The sequence below is a fragment of the Ochotona princeps genome, chromosome 17 (genome assembly GCF_030435755.1).
Source record: "Ochotona princeps isolate mOchPri1 chromosome 17, mOchPri1.hap1, whole genome shotgun sequence".
In the NCBI taxonomy this organism is placed as follows: Eukaryota; Metazoa; Chordata; class Mammalia; order Lagomorpha; family Ochotonidae; genus Ochotona; species Ochotona princeps.
This window is the reverse complement of record NC_080848.1, coordinates 46346779-46363083: the sequence shown is the minus strand read 5'-3', so window position 1 is coordinate 46363083 and position 16305 is coordinate 46346779. Positions and strand designations below refer to the sequence as shown.

Below are 16305 nucleotides of genomic sequence, written 5' to 3'. Positions count from 1 at the left end.
TTAGTGGGGAGCTGGATCAGAGGTAGGAGCAGCCAGGACCCCAACTGGCGCCCCTGTGGCATGCCGGCAGCACAGGCACACACCACGCCAGCCCTCCCCTATCCTTTGACTGTCTAACAAAAATGGGCTGACCCAGCAAGGCGGCCCTCACCAGGTGCCAGCAGCAACTTGAACTTCACAGCCTCCAGAGCTGCGAGGAAACTACACACACCAGCGATTCGTGATGAGGGACGCAGTCTCGGTTTCCCGTTGGAGCAGCACACGGCGGATGAAGACACGCCCGGTGCAGCGGCAGTAACTCCGCAGTGACCTGGCCTCGCAGCCTGGCTCTGCACGCTGCGCCTGTGTGGCGACCCTTCCTCTCTCCACACCTCAGTTCCCATTCATATCCAGCTGGGTGGGGTGAGAGTTGGCACGTCTGATGCTGCTGGCCCAGGGAGACCACGAGGGAGACTCCGTCCCTCCCTGCACCGTGGCGTCCAGGGCCGAGCCAGCAGTCCTGGGAGAATCAGCAGGCGGGGCACGCCCCAGCCAGCCCACACCTTTTCCTCTGTCCCTCCTCCCTTCGCTTCCTCCGCCCCATCTTCAGAAAGATGTGTCAGACTTGGTGGTTGCTCCCCACATTGGTTACCACTTTCAGTAAAGGAATCCGAGGTCTCGGGCAAGGCTCATTGTCAGGAAAGCAACGTCTGGACTGCTTACATATGCACCTCATCTAGGCTCTGTCTCTAGAACATTCTAAGTCAGGTACCCAGGATCTCAGGAAAGAAGACCAAAGGCCTAGCGTCAGGACCGCCACCTGGGACACCAGCGTTCCACGCAGGTCCTTGCTGCTCCACGTCCACTCCAGCTCCCTGCTGACGCACCTGGGCACACAGCAGGAGGTGGCCCAAGTGCGTGGGACCCTGAACCACATGGGAGACCCACGGGAAGCTTCTCTCTCTCCTCTCTCTCTCTCCGTGCTTCGGAGTAGCTCTGACTTTCACATATAGAAATAAACCTTTAAAAGAAAAACAAAGTTCCCTAACATTTGTTCAGAACATATGGGTGGGGGGGCAGCATGGTGACATATCAAGCTAATCCTCCGCCTGCAGCACTGGCAACCCATGTGGACACCAGTTCAAGTCCCAGCTGCTCCACTTCTGACCCAGATCCCTGTTTGTGGCTTGGGAAAGCAGGATGACTCAGTCCTTGGGACCCTGCACCCACATGGGGGACCAGAAGAAGCTCCTGGCTCCGAATAGGATCAGCTCAGCTCTGGACGAGGCAGCCAGCTGGGGAGTGAATCAGTGGATGGAAAATCCTTCTCTCTCTCTCTCTAATTCTCTGTAAAGAAACCTCAGTGTGTGTCCATTTATGAGGTTGTTCTGGGAGGAGTTTTAGGCTTACAGAGAACAATATGCCGTGTGGACACCGATTTGCCCTCTGACAAACCTGTGACAGGTGGAAGTCACACTTGTGTTAATCAATGGTAATTGACCAATCACTGCTGACATGTTGAGTGTCCTACGGGCCTGGACGACACCTGGGGCCTCTTGCTCTGCCCTCCAGAGCTGTCATCTCCCTCGCCCCCTCCTTCTGTGCCCTGGTGACCACTCAGCTCACGTCCTCAGAGCTCTGCCTCTTCCAGAATGTTCTGTGGTTGAAGTCATCCAGCCGTGTTCATTTCTGACCGGCTTCCTCCTCCTAGGTAATTCATTTCAGCTTCCTCACGTCTTCTCACCACTCGATGGCTCCTTTGTGGCTGTGCAAGATCCAAGCTTATGCCTTGCAAGCTGCCCCCCCAGGTGGAAATGCCCTGCCATCTTCCGGGCCCTCGGGACGGCTGGTGCTTGTCCAGCTAAACACAGGGGACTCTGCTGGGACTCCTGGGGGCATGGCCAGTTGGCTGTCCCTCCCCTCAGCTGCAGGCCTGGGTATGTCCAGGGTCAGGTTGGGACTGAGCCCCGGAAACTTCGGGCAGCTGCCTGTGAAGGCCTTGGTTAGGGGGGTAGACAGAGGAGAGCCGAGCAGGGGTGGGGAGAGCCACAGTGTTGGGGTGGAGGAGGTGGTGCAAGCGGCTAGAGCTCAGAGGGGGCAGTGGAGGAGGGAGAGAGGCCCTATGTTAGTCATTGGGCAAGAAGAGGCCTGGGACCTGGCTGTAAGTGGGTGGCTGGGTCCCCTCCAGAACTGTCTTTTTGCCCTGAAGGTCCAGGCAGGGCTGGGCAGCCCGCAGTCCAGAGTCCCCTCTGCCTCAGGGAGCAAACAGGGCGTTTTGCACCAATGAAGAGGGGCTCACAGCAAGGGACATTGGCCTCTGGCCTGGGGAGGAGGAGTGTGAGTGTGTGTGTGTGTGTGCGCGCGCATGTGTATATAAGACAAAAAGTGAGACAGAAAGAGAGAGGAAGAGAGAGACGGCTTATGCGTGCACATTTCAGGGTGACCAAAGGGCAGATGACAGTCCCTGGGAGCCCCCGTGGAGTGGAACTGAGTGAGGGGAAGTTAACCCAGGCCACAGGCTCAGATGGCACCAGGCAGGGCCCTGGGCAATGAGTTACCCAAGGGAGCCACTCCAGGCCCAGCCCCACCCCCAGCACACACTGTCTTTCCCGCAGCTACAGTAGCTAAGTCATCATGACTCAGGTGACAGTACCCAGAGCCAAGGTTGGGGGACAGGGTGGGAGAGCCGCAGGGTGGGGCCAGAAAGGAGGTGAACAGTGGAGTACCCACGCAGGGCATGGCAGAGGGGGTACCCAAGCAGGGCTCCCCACGTCCTGCTGGACACACGGCTTCCACCTGTACCCATGTGGGCATCTCCCGGTCACTCACCCTGCTCCACAGGGCCAGCTCCAGCACTGGGCCCTGGGAGGGAAGCAGGAATTCCTGTGGGGGACAGGAGTGATGGGGACTGTCTGCCAATCCGTGCAGGTTCCGTGTCAGTGTCCAGGGGCTGCATCCCGGAAGAGCAGGTTCTTAGTGAGGCTGGGCCCCCACGGTCCACATGAGAGATGCGGATTGAGTTCCAGCTTGGTGTCCTAGCTCCCAGCTCCAGCCTCGTCAGGCCCTGGCTGTTACACGCATTTAGGGAGTGAACCAGCAAATGACCATCTCCCTGTTTCTCCTCCTTGCTCTTTCTCCCCCACCTCTCCCTCTAGACTTGACCTGAGAGAGATGAGCATCCACACCCTGATGAATCTCCCCCCAGGGTGGTCCCCATCTGGAGGTAGGCAGTAGTCATCTGCCAGGAATGCCACCCCCGCGGTGGGGGGCAAGGCGGTGAGAGGCCCTCATCACGAGTGACCCTGGCTGATTTCTGTCCCATGTGACTCCGTTTTGACTCCAGCTGCTCCACTTCCAATCCAGCTCCAAGCTGATATGCCTGGGAAGGCAGCAAAGATGGCCCAAGCGCTGGAAGTTCTAGGCTCCTGGCTTCAGCCTGGCCCAGCCCAACCCTGGCAGATTGCAGACTGAACCAGCGCATCTCCCCACCGCCCCCCGTCCCCCGCCCGACACTGCCTTTCAAAGGAACTTTAAAAGGAGCAGAACTAGGTGAGTTGGGAATTCGGCGGGAAGGTAGGGGCTGTGTGTGAGTGGGTCAGGGTGGGTGATGTGCTGGGGGCGTGGCAGAGCGGGGGGGTGGGCTCAGAGCTTGTGGTCACACCTCTGCTTTGGGGTCTGTCTTCCATCCTCCTTGGGGCTCTGGGAGTTGCTGCATGGGATCCTGCAGGGACATCCGTGGGTGCCAGGGAGGCATGTGGGCACCAGGAGCTCACCCCTCCTCCCTCCTCTGCACAGCCCCTGCTGCTCCCTCCTCCTCAACCTCCTCCAGCTCCTGGGCTGAACACACCGCAGCCCTGGGCAGGATGGGGCCAGGTGGCCTGGTGGTTCTCAGCCTCCTGTGGTTCCCATGGCCCCAGCCGTCTGCGGGATCACGGGCAAGCACCCAGAGCCCAGGTTACCCAGAATGAGAGGAGCCTGAGGGGTCGCTGTGATGCAGTCTCCCTGGGCATACTGAGCCCTGGGCTCTGGGCCCTGGATCTCACACAAGCTGCCCGCGGCTCTGAGAAATGGGAGTCATGATGAGCAGGACACGCAGGCCATCTGCCTGCTGCCCCGCCATGCCAGGAGACGTTGGTCACCAAGCATCCCCAAGCAGGTGAGGGCCGCCTGGCTGGCCTGGGAGGAAGGGACCTCCAGCAGGCCGCACAGCCGCCCCTCCTCTGTCCCTTACTCATTAACCAGCTGCAGGGCACACGGGTTCACCAAGCAGCGGGCAGCTGGCTACACAGAACCAGTGGGAGAGTGCCGGGGTGGGCAAGGCGGCAGGGGCTCGGGCTGGGAATGGACAGCCGGCAGGATGCGCTCTGCCCGGACCAAGGGCACCGCTGGCATGACCTGCGCAGGCTGCTCCCCAGGGGCTTTTGGGACGAAGCGCGGACGCTCTTTGTTCTTTCTGGACCCCTGGTAGGAGGAGTGGGGTGGGGCCCGGGAAGCATGGGGTGGGGAGAGGCTGGGGCTGCACGCAACAGCCTCTCCAAAAAACGCTACTTCTCTGGGGGGTCGTGGGGCCTGCCCATGCATCGCCATGGGCAGCCTCAGACCCAAAGGGGGCGGCTGTGTGTCCCCTTTGGAAGCCTTAGTCAGGCTGGATTGAGGCACCACAGCCAGGACAGGGGAGGGGGGCCCGCCGATGCCCAAGCCAGGCTCCCAGGCCTGGGCAGGGGGTGTCTGCCCAGTGACTTGGGTGAGCCTGTGGAGCAAAGGCCCATGGGGGCTGGGCTCAGAGTCCAGCAAGGCTGCGAAGCTAGAGTGACCAGGCCTGTACGCTATGGGCAGCAGGCAGCGGCCGGGGACCTGGGCCCTGGCCTGACCTTGGCCCTGGCCTGACCTTGGCCCTGGCCTGACCTTGGCCGCCATCTTCCAGTTCTTGTTCCAGGCACTTAACTTCATGACCTACATCGTGGGCACTGTGTTCTGCGGGCACCTGGGCAAAGTGGAGCTGGCATCTGTGACCCTGGGTGTGGCAGTGAGTACCGTGCTGGCCCCACTCCTGGGGACTCTCCGCCAGGTTCCCAGGCTGCTGGGTGGCCAGTGAGGGGCCAGGATGACCCAGATGTGGGGTCAGATGCCTGGAACCTAACGCTGGAGACGGGTGGGGGTGGGGGCAACCAGGCACAGTGCTCACGGCCATGGGGACAGAGCCAGGCAGAGGGACAGGGTCCCCAGAGCCCCAGCCCTCCTCAGAGTCCCCACCTGAACCCCTCACAACACAAGCCCTGGTGTTTTCCCGTTCCATGTATGTGGCTCCAGTTTGTCAACGTCTGTGGAGTCTCTGTAGGATTCGGCTTGTCCTCGGCCTGTGACACCCTGATGTCCCAGGTAGGTGGCTGGGTGCCAAGAGGGAAATGGCCTTTGGCAGGGTCTGGGTCCTGCAGGTGAGCAGGGCGGGGATCGGTCCCTGCCCACTCACTGCTGGGGGCGATGGGGGCTGCCTGGAGGCGGTGCGGTGTCACCCAGCGTGGGGACAGCAGTAGGCTGCGTTTTGCAGAGCTTCGGCAGCCCCAACAAGAAGCACGTGGGCGTCGTCCTGCAGCGGGCCACACTCATCCTGCTGCTCTGCTGCCTGCCCTGCTGGGCCCTCTTCCTCAACACGCAGCCCCTCCTGCTGCTCTTCAGGCAGGACCCGGCTGTGTCCAGGTACCTGCCGCGTGGCTCCCGCCGGGCAGCCAGCCAAGGATTTGGGGGAGGTTCTGGGAAACTGTACCCCCTCCCCCAGGCCCTGGATCTCTCTGCACCACTAGTGGTCACCAGCCCCCAACACCTCTTCATGGTTCTTAGAGTTCCCTCGGGAAATTCACTCTCAGACCCCGCTACTCCGGATGTGACCAGCAGGGGGCAGACACACCTCACAGGTGCTTTAGTTTGCAAGGCATGAAAATGTGTACCTTGGGAAAGACAGCATCGAGTTCTCAGCATCTCCTTCACTTCCCCAAATGTCTGCAATGGCCGGGACGGAGCCAGGAGCCAGGGACTCAGTCCAGGTCTCGCGTGGTGCAGCAGCTCAATGATCCGAGCCGGGGCCTGCACGGCTCCACGCAGAAGCCAAGGAGAAGGAAGACTGCCCGAATTTCCGCTGCGGGACGCAAAGTCCTTAGGCTGAGATGGCCTCTCACAGCGCCGCCTTGTTCGCTTGACGTGGCGTGCGCTTCTTGGGGCTGTTTCTTAGTGATGATAACGTTTGGGGTTTGTCTTTTGGAGCCACGTGGGGCTCGGGATTCAAGGGAAGGTGGTCCTGGGGCGCCGCCTTCCCGGCACAGCCCGTCCTCTCCTCCTGCAGGTTAACCCAGGAGTACGTGCTGCTCTTCATCCCGGGCCTCCCGGTAGGTGCTGCGCCCGCGGCCCCACCGCCCCGCCACACCCCAAGCCTGGCTTTTTGCGCTCCGCCCACCCAGCCACCCCATCTGCTGAGGCGGGCACGTGAGAGGGCGTGAGGGAGCCCAGGGAGATGTGCAGACTGTGACTGTGGAATGTGGAAGATGTTTGTGATCAAATATTCGGAAAGCCCAGGACAGAAAGTTTCAGACTCGCTTAGCCCCTCCCCCCACGTGGGGAGAGCGTGGGATGCGACTGCTTCCCAGGAGTGTGTCCACTCGTGGGCGCGTGTGTCCGCGCGTGGGAGGGCTCTGCAAGGTGTGGGGGGAAAGGAGGCGCCAGCAAAATGTGGGGACAAAAAAACCCTTGAATTATCTGCATACATTTTTCATTGAACTTTTCAATGACGTAGGCTTGTGTTTATAAACATGTGCACCTGTTTTATCACCTGCTTCTCCCCTTTAATGTTATGCGTGTGGAGGCGTGAGCAGGCTCCAGGTAAGCACTGCACCAGTTTGGTTAGGGGCCCAAGCAGGGACAGGTTTGGGTGTCAAGGAGGGTCCTGGAACCAACCCTCGGCGAGTCACAGGGACAGCTGTGTTTGTCAGGTGGTGAGTAAACACACACGGTCCCAGCTCAGTGAGGACAGCTCCTGAGAGGCACAGGTGGGGTCACGCACAGTCCAGCTCTGGCTCCATTCATTCTCTCCCTCCCTCCCTCCCTCTCCAACCCCCGGTCCTGTGCTGCAAAGAAGAGGAAGGGCAGGATGGGCAGGCTGTGGGAACAGGCCTGGGGCCAGTTCCTATGCTGACCGAGGGCCCCTGGGACGGTGGCCCCCTTGCACCCACACACACAGGCAGGCGAGAGCCTCTCCCAGGGCCCTTGCACCTGCTCAGGCGCCCCTGTGACAGAGCAGGGGCCCAGCCGGGCAGAGACAGCACACACTCAGGTAGCCTCAGCTCCCCTGGCCGGGCTCCCAGGCCCGCAGGAACTCGGGGGGCTCTACCTCCTGGGAAGGAATGTGTGGTAAGGGGATGGGGAGGTAGCCATGGGGGAGCTCATTGTTTCATTTTGCTTGCTTGCTTGCAGGTGATTTTTCTTTACAATCTGCTGGCGAAGTATTTGCAAAATCAGGTACAGGACCCCAGCTGTAGGGGGACAGCCGCTGTCCTATCCTCTAGGGAGTCGGGAAGGGTTGTGGTGCCAGGGGCTTTACCCCCTTCTCTCCCTGTCTGCGACCCAGCCCTGTAAAGGGTCACTTCCAACCTGCCCCTAGGCCCCTGGGCTTGTGGTTGGTCAAGCTGCCCCTCGCAGCCTCCTCCTCCAACTCCCAGTGAGAGGCCTGGGCCAGTCCCACGCGCGTCCAGGGGACCGAGTTGCAGCCCTCAGGCCAGTCCCACACGCGCCCAGGGGACCGAGCAAGGCCTGTTTGGCGTGGGTTTCAGGGAATCGTGTGGCCCCAAGTCCTCAGCGGTGTGGTGGGCAACTGCGTCAATGGCGTCACCAACTATGCGCTGGTTTCCGTGCTGGGTCTGGGGGTCAGGTGAGCGGGGAAGGGGGCTGGGGGCAGGCACAGGGTGTGGGGCAGGATGGAGTCCCGCCTGCCCTGAGAGGGTGAGATGCAGGAGGGGAGGGAGGGGTGGAGAGAGGGAGGGAGGGCCTGGGCAGACGCCCCCAGGACACCTGCGCAGGTGCAGCTGCAGGGCGGGGCTGCGGGCTGCGGGAGCCCAGCCCCGCCTGCCTCCTCTGCCAGGGGCGCCGCCTACGCCAACACCGTGTCACAGTTCGTGCAGGCCGCCTTCCTCTTCTTCCACATCCTGCTGAAGAAGCTGCACCTGGAGACTTGGGGAGGTGCGGAGCGCAGCCCGACCTCAGGCCTCCTAGTCCCTGCCGGCCCCTCCAGCTGTGCTGCGTCCCGCCATGCTTCCTGCCAGGCACCTGTGATGCCTCTTGGGGGTTAGGGGGGCACAGTGCAGGCGGCCTGGGGCGGGAGGGGGCAGTTGTCCAGGATGCCTTACGCCCAGGGCGTCTGGGGGAACAGGAGCTAGCAGGTGTGCCCTGGCGATCCTTCCTTGCTTCTGCCCGGACCTGCCCCAATACCTGCCATCTCCAACCCCTGGGGGGTGCGGTTGCTGTGTTCTAGGCTGGTCCAGTCAGTGCCTGCAGGACTGGGGCCCTTTCTTCTCGCTGGGGGTGCCCAGCTTGCTTATGATGTGCGTGGAATGGTGGGCCTATGAGATCGGCAGCTTCCTCATGGGTACGTGCACAGAGCCACGCATGGCAGAGCAGCATGTGGGTCCTCGTGTCCTGCTCAGAAAGCCCCGCCCCAGGGAGAGGGGTTCACGTCCATTCCCCTGTGTACCTGCCAGGCTGCTGGACGTCCCCAGGCAGGGCCTCGCCCAGGGATCTGGCCTCTGGGCCTTTGGTGCTGATCCCAGCCCTTGCTCAGCCATGGCCAGCATGGAGTGGGTCCCGCTGGAGGGATGGGCCCAGCATGGAGCAATCCGTGGGTGGGGCAAGGTGGCGCCCACCTGTGGGCCCTGCCTCATGTTGGCCCTTCCCCACTCCCTCCCCAGGCCTACTCGGTGTAGTGGACCTCTCTGCCCAGGCTATCATCTACGAGGTGGCCACAGTGACCTACATGGTGAGATCCCAGGGGGACAGTTTCCCACTCCCACCTGAGGCCCATGTCCCCTGAGGGTGACACTTTTGCTAGGGTTTTCTTTTTTTTTAACATTGATCTACATGCTCAAAAATACCACATTCCTCTCTTCAAAAGCCCTGTGCTGCTTCGGCTGATTCCATTGTGAGCCTGCCTGTCATGGTTCTGCTGACTGGGTCATGATGGGGATCAGTTTGCCCGTGGGACAGCCCCAGCCTATCCCAGCCATCACAGCCACCAGGAGGCCCTTCCACTGCCCCCGGGGGTCACCCCGTCTGCCAGCTCTCCTCCTGCCTGGCCCAGGCTGGAGAGCTCCTGCCCTTCCAGCCTGGCCTCACCCTGGCTTAGGGTCCCAGCCCCTCCTCCGGCGCCCACTGGAACCTAACAGCACCTTCTCCCCCGTCCCCATCCCAGATCCCCATGGGGCTGAGCATGGCCGTCTGTGTCCACGTGGGGACGGCACTGGGAGCTGCGGACACCATGCAGGCCCGGCGCTCCGCCCTCTCGGGCGTGCTCTGCACAGGTGGGTGGGCGCTCTTCTGCCAGTGCATGCTGGAGCTGGGCTGGAACAGGGGAGGGCCCTGGGTCTGATGAGGGAGGCAGGCTGGCCCCTGGGCAGGCTGGGCTGCTTCTCTTCGTGAACAGCAGCCTCTCCCGGAGTGGGGAACATCTCAGCTGCCCGTGCCTCTCCCAGCTCACCCCTCCTCCCCTGATGCTGGACTCAGCCTAGCACAGGTAGAAGTGTGACTCCCCCAGGGCCTTCCCCAGCGTGGAGCTGGGGAGCCTCTCTCCACGCCTCTGCTGCATCCCCCCAGTCACGGCCTGGCTCCCTGAGGCCAGCAGGTGCAGGAGGGCCCTGCTGTGGAGAGCAGCAGGGGTCCTGGGACAGGCTAAGACCTCAGTCCACACACAGAGGAGGGAGGGCTGCGGAGGATCCCCAGACCCACAGGCTGCAGGGTGAACCGAGGCAGCAGGCAGGAGATGGGGTGGAGGGGGGCATGGGAGTGTGAATTCCTAAGCAGTTTCAGGTGCTGGCCTAGGACACCCACTTGGAGAACTGTGGTGGCCCCTCTGGGCTGGCACAGGGGCATCACTCCAGGTGAAGAACTGCAAGGCAGGAGCTCTGGGCTCCTCGGCACAGCAGGCGGGAGTGTCAGGCAGCAGCCGGATGGTGCAGGAATATCACTGCACTGACCCAAGCTGGGTCTTGGCTTCGGGGGAGGCCCGTCCACGCTGTTCCCTTCGTCTCTTCCAGTTGGCATAGCCCTGGTGGTGGGCACCCTGTTGGGCATCCTGAAAGATGAGCTGGGGTACATTTTTACCAGTGATGAGTAGGTAATCAGTTTCCTTTCTTGACTTCCGGGAAATGTCAGAGTGGTTCTGGGTGTTGGGGGGAGGGGGAAGTTTCAGGGTGCAGGTACTTAGCTCACACCTGGTTCCTGGGAACTGCCCCAACTTTGGCCTCTCTGGGAGGAAGCCAAGTTTCAGCTTGTCCACTCAGCACTCAGGCTATGGCCTTCACCCAGCTTGCCGTGACAAGATGCCAACTGAAGCCCAGGGCACAGAAACCGTCGGGGACTCACAGGTGCAGGTGGCTCAGAGTGCCGGTTGCACCCGTGTGGGGTGACGCCCCCTCGTCCAAGGACGGTGGGTGGGAGTGTGGGAAGAGGCCGAAGGAGGGTCTCCAAGGACACAGCTGTCTCCTGCACAGCTGGCCGACCTGCCCGTCTCCCCTGCAGAGAGGTCATCGCCGTGGTGAACCAGGTCTTGCCGATCTACGTCATCTTCCACATCATTGAGGCTATCTGTGTGAGTGACCCCGATTGGAAGCCTGACCCTTCACCCCCTCTGCCCCCCAGCACATGATCCCTGCTGCAGTCTCCCTCAAGCGCCATGGGGCAACACGGGCTGGCCACACAGGGAGCACACGGGGTGCTGGCTAGGCGAGTTGTGCACTCCTCAAGGCGGTCAAGGCAGGTGGACAGACGATGGGAGGGCAGAAACGTGCAGCAAAATCTCCAACATCTCCTTCCCGGTTCCTCCAGCGCAGGGGCCACCCTGCTGGCTCATGCCCCAAACTAGAACAGCCGGGCCGTGGGCCTGTTGGAAGCTGGGAGCCTGGACCCAGTCTGGCTCTCCCACATGGGTGGCAGGGGCTCCGATGGGTGAGCCGTCACCGCTGCCTTCTGCAAAGTGAGGGACAAAGTGGGAGCAGGGCCCACCTCTCCTGGCTCCTCTCAGCTCCTCTGCTTTAGGCTCAGGGTGTCATGTTGCACCTTTATTTAGAATCCATGCTCCCTGACGTCCGTGTGTCTGTGAGGGCACGATTCAGTTCCTTTAAATCAGTTGATCACCGGCCAATCCAGGCCGCAGAGAGTCTGGGATTCTCCTGCATGTTTCACGTCATTGTGATCCGACAAGCTGTAGGCTTCTGCATCCAGGTTCTCTCACCCGTCACCGTGCCCTGGGCCCTGGTGGCCAATGTCCCCAAGCCAACTTGCTGGGTCATCTCTCCTTGTCGTGGTGACCAGCATGGCTTCACTGTACACAATGCACACCAGCCACTTAGGCCTCCTCCTCGGTGAAATGTCCCTTCAGGTCTTTGGCCCAGGAGTGTCTTCTCGGACCGCTGGGGCTGCCATGGCAAAGGACCCAAACCTGGGTGGCATAAATCCGCACCACTTTCAGCCCCTGGTGCTCAGGCCTCGTGCCCCAGGGGTCATCAGGCCCCCAGTGACCCTGGCACACATCAGGGATGGCTGTGTCCTGGGCCCACTGCCCACCTTCTGGAAGCCACAGTGTCCACTGGCCTGGGCAGGTCCATCATGTCCCTGGCCTCCTCCACCCCTGAGGGGTATCTGCCTGTGTGTCCAGCTCCCCTCTGTAGAAGGACCCCAGCCAGGCCAGACCAGGGCCAACCCCCAGGCCCCTGGCCTGGTCCATCACAAAGGCCTGATTTCCAAACAAACGTAGACGACTGGCCGTCAGAACTCCAACTTCTTGGAGACAGACTTGCCCAACCACTTTGTATCACAGAGTTGTAGGGGCTCCGCGTGTGGGGCCAGTGCCATGGTGTCGTGGGCTGAGCCAGTCCTAGCTGCTGCAGGCACTAGGGGAGTGAACCAACCAATGGAAGAGCTCTGTCGTCTGTCCACCCCTTCCTCTGTCAGGCTGCCTTTCAGATGGAATACAGACATCTTCTCCAAGGACCACACGGTAGCTGGCTGCAGGTGGTGGGCAGGATAGTGGGCCCGAGATGTCCGCATCTCTGTCCTCAGAGCTGTGCACACAGGAGCCCGCAGAGGTGTCTGACCTGAGGACCCCAAGGTCAGGGAGGAGCATCCTTCTGACGGAGCCAGAGGGCCAGAGTCGGGGGCTGAGGTTGGACCCGTGGCTGCAGAGATGCAGGTTCTAGGAGCCCCATAAAGCAGAGACACCCCCCGACACCCCCCGACACCGCCGAGCGTCCAGAGGAGCCAGCCCTTGGTGTTGGGACAGCAGGACCCACTGCCAACTTCCAACCTCAAGAACAGGAAAATGGCACGTTTGAGCTTATTGGAGGCCACTGAGTGAGCTCCAGCCGCCCGTCTCCAGCGCAGTCAGCCGGGCTTCCCAGAGATCTCACTCTGGAGCCGGGCAGTGCTGGGAGCCAAGGGAGCCTGGGGGTGCAGGACTGAGCTCCAAGTATAGCCATGTTGGTGCAGCACCCCCAGGGCAAGTGACTGAGACCCCAACCACCACTGCAGCTTCTTCTGGGAAAGGAGGGAGGACCGGGAAGCAGGGCGGCCCTGCTGGTCTGGCGGTGGGGCGAGGCAGGGGGCTGTGGGCCACTCAGGGCCGCATCACCCTCCCTGCCCGCAGTGTGTGTCCGGCGGGATCCTGCGGGGCACGGGGAGGCAGGCCTTCGGGGCCATCGTGAACGCCATCATGTACTACATCGTCGGCCTCCCCCTGGGCATCGTGCTGGCCTTCGTGCAGGGCATGAGGATCATGGGTACGAGGCCCGAGGGAGGGTGGGAAGGGCCCGGGTGGGCCCCGACCATCCCCGGCCCTTCGCATCGTCCCTTGCCTCCCGCAGGCCTCTGGCTGGGCATGCTGACCTGTGCCTGCCTGGCAGCCGCCGCCTTCATTGTCTACACTGTCCGGCTGGACTGGAAGCTGGCGGCAGAGGAGGTGAGTGGATCGGTGGCCCCCGGCCACATGGGCAGAAACACCCAGAGCATTGTCAGGACTGGGGGATGTGTGGGAGGGGACGTGGAGGGACCCCCCCCCCGAGGCTCACTGGCCACTCCTGTCATGGTAGCTGCCCAGGCAAGCAGCACATCCAACAGCTACAAGCAGAAACCCCGAAACCAAACACGTTCCTGAGATAGCCCCCACCCCACACACGCCATGCCCCCACCCCACACACGCCATGCCGGGAGCCAAGCAAAGCGCTCAGGCTAGGCTGAGTGCACAGGAGCCCCTGAGAGTGGGCCCTGGCCTGGGCAAGGCTGTGTCCTCACCGTGTCCACAGGCCCGGGCAGCCTGGGCCGCTCCAGGCAGGGCGTACCTCACACCGTGATGACGTCATCTGGCCACTTGGCACACTGCTGTGTGACTACAAGCACAAGCACGTGCAGCTGCTGCCTCAGGCCCCGCAGCTCCCAGGGAGGGCACCGGGAGCCAGGCAGAGCGGGAGGGTGCGGGCTGGCCCAGGCACGCCTCCTCTCTCTCCTCCAGGCGCAGAAGCACACTGGGCTGCAGCAGCAGGGAGCAGAGGGCGCAGCCCCCCGCCCAGGGCCTGACAGGGCAGCTGTCTCTTCAGGTAATGAGGTCACAGCTGCTTCCACACTCACATGCGCACACAGGGAGAGGTACAGACACACTCAGACACACACAGAAGTGCACAACCACACAGAGATACATACACACACACAAGCCCACACACAGACACAAACATAACACACACACACAGCCATATACACACACAAATACAGACATACAGAAGTACAGTACACACACACACACACACACACACACACATCTGTTCCAGGCTGTCTACCGGCGTCTGTGACTACGACAGCCCAAGCACAGGGAGCCAGTCACATCCTCCCTACTTGGCAGGCACGCGAGGGTCGGCTGGCACCAAGAGCCTGAGATGCAGCCAGCTGCGGCCGCGTTCTCAGACCAGGGGCTTTCCTGTCCCTGCCACCCCACAACCCCTAAAGGAAGAGGGGAGGACGTGAGCAGTGGCCCATTTGACTCCAGCTCGGCCTCCCAAATGCCACCCCAGGTCCAGGGGCCATCCTGGCCTCCAGCTGTGGGCCCAGGGAGGTTGGCCCGGCCCGACTCACCAGCTGCAGTGGCCCGTGTTCCCTAGATCTCCATGTCTACAGGACAAAGTGGTGGTCCCAGCGGGGTCCCTGCTAGCCTCCCAGGCCGGGTGTGAGTGCCAGGCGTGTGTGTGTAGCAGCCCAGCCAGCCTCCCAGGGCAGGTGTGAGTGCCAGGCGTGTGTGTAGCAGCCCACGGCCCATTAGGAACACGCTGTGCCTGTGGCCTTCCCTCCTTCTGGGGCTGTCCCTGACCAGAACAGTGAAGCCAGCTCTTGACAATCTGAGGGCTCTCCTGCCCCGCGGGGTGGGATGGTAAGACGGGACCAAATAACTGTCCAACAGCTGCTTCTGAAGTCACACATGGTGGGCACGCTGCAAGGCCACACTCCAGCGTGACCGCTCCTTGTGGCACCTTAGCAGGGAGCGCTGGCTGTACAGCCAACTCCCACTTGAAGCCACTTTCCCGTACCTTCCCTCTGTGACTCGGAAGGTAAAGGAGGCAGGTGTTTTCCCCATCTGCTCTTCCAAGGCCTGAGGACTAACAACCAGGCACGCAGTGAGACACCTGCAGCCAGACAGGTCACCTGGATTCCCAGGCATCACCCCTGCCCTCCGTGTACACGGTGGGCTGAGCTTCCTCCTGTTTGTTCCCGCAGTGGCCACGGGCAGCAACCCCGGCATCACCTTGACGAAGTACTCCCGGCCCGAGTGTCCCACATTCTCCCCGAACTCACAGGCAGCCCACGTGGCACCTGCACCTGCCAGTCCCCTGTCCCTGAGACAAGTGGTCATCCGGCGTGGGGCCACCCTGGGGGCGGCGTCAGCCCTGCTGGGGGTGGGGCTTCTGGTCAGGGCGCTGACCACCCCCAGCTATTAACCAGCATGCGAGGCCACACCCTGGCAGCAGGAGTGGGCAGACAGGTACACAGCCTGGGGCAGGGGGATCCCGGCACCACCTACGCCTCAAAGCCAGGCATGTCCCTGGGCTTCCTGGTACCTCTGGAGGGATCTGAACTGGCAGACTGACCACCCGTGCTGTGCCCAAGCGGGTCATTTCTTCTCTGACCTGGGACGCTCCTCCAATACCAGCCAGAGGAATGAGACTCCTGGGACTGCCATGTGTATCCAGGACGTAAATGGACCAAGAGGGAAATTACAAAATGAAAACCAGAGCCACCGTGACATTAAAAAGCACTGATTTCTCAGCTGCGGCCTGTGGCCCACATCTATTCGTGAATTTTCTGTGAGACTCCTGAGGAGGGGCCCCGGCCCTGTCCAGGCAACCCCTGTGGGCGCAGGTGCAGCAAGAGCTGCCCAGGGTAGGTCTGACCACCCCTCCATTCCTGACCCTTGTCCTGGACTCTGACACACACTTGCTGCTTCCAGACTTCTTGCTTCAGGAGTGCGAGCATAGAAACCAGCAGAGCAAACCCCGCTGGTTACTGTCCCCAGCCTGGGCAGGAAGTTCACACTGGTTCAGATGCTCTGGAGGCCTGGGACTGGGGACTGTCTTCACCCACTGCACCAGGCCATCCAGTGTGGACAGTGGGACCGTCCAGCTGCCTCTGTCCCACGGCTCCAGCTCCCCTAGCTGGAAGCATGCCAGGTTGGAAGGGAAATGGATCATCAGTCAAGGCCACAAGGAAAATGCGACCCTGGACATGAATGTTCAGTTCCATGTCGCTCTCAGGGGCTTCCTCTCATGGAAAGGCAGGGGAGACCGTGTCGTGGTGACCCAACACCTTAGTGACCTTCCACCACCCAACCAGAACAGCTGGGTGCACAGCACAGCAAAGCAATGAGGAAAGGCTAGACCCACGCCAGCCCTGCCCCGAGTGTGTTCCGAGGTCCTTCGGCATTGAGGCGGAAAGGACCACGGTCCAGGAGGGCTGGGAATCACACACTGGTGCCTCAAAGGTTCCATGAGCGTTGGTCCTTTCTGTGCAAGGTGCTTTGCAGAGGGTTGCCATGGGGAC

At 61.7% G+C, this 16305-nt stretch overlaps 1 protein-coding gene across 1 annotated transcript; it reads left to right on the top strand.

The window, feature by feature from the left end:
• Positions 1 to 5268: 5268 nt before the first annotated feature.
• Positions 5269 to 15206, top strand: LOC131482414 (multidrug and toxin extrusion protein 2-like). Its single transcript, XM_058676344.1, has 15 exons — positions 5269 to 5358; positions 5528 to 5676; positions 6317 to 6359; positions 7441 to 7485; positions 7797 to 7894; positions 8105 to 8202; positions 8495 to 8608; positions 8928 to 8995; positions 9428 to 9536; positions 10269 to 10344; positions 10753 to 10822; positions 12875 to 13007; positions 13092 to 13186; positions 13736 to 13820; positions 14986 to 15206. Exons 1-15 carry the CDS (start codon positions 5278 to 5280, stop codon positions 15204 to 15206), a joined length of 1485 nt encoding a protein of 494 aa, XP_058532327.1. The 5' UTR covers positions 5269 to 5277.
• Positions 15207 to 16305: the final 1099 nt, after the last annotated feature.

Bases quoted from the DNA above. Each gene is read 5' to 3' on its own strand.
- LOC131482414 (XM_058676344.1), top strand. From the start codon at position 5,278: ATGTGGCTCCAGTTTGTCAACGTCTGTGGAGTCTCTGTAGGATTCGGC. The intron at 10,345-10,752 runs GTAGGTAATCAG...TCTCCCCTGCAG, and splicing joins TACATTTTTACCAGTGATGA to AGAGGTCATCGCCGTGGTGA. The intron at 13,008-13,091 runs GTACGAGGCCCG...TGCCTCCCGCAG, and splicing joins GCAGGGCATGAGGATCATGG to GCCTCTGGCTGGGCATGCTG.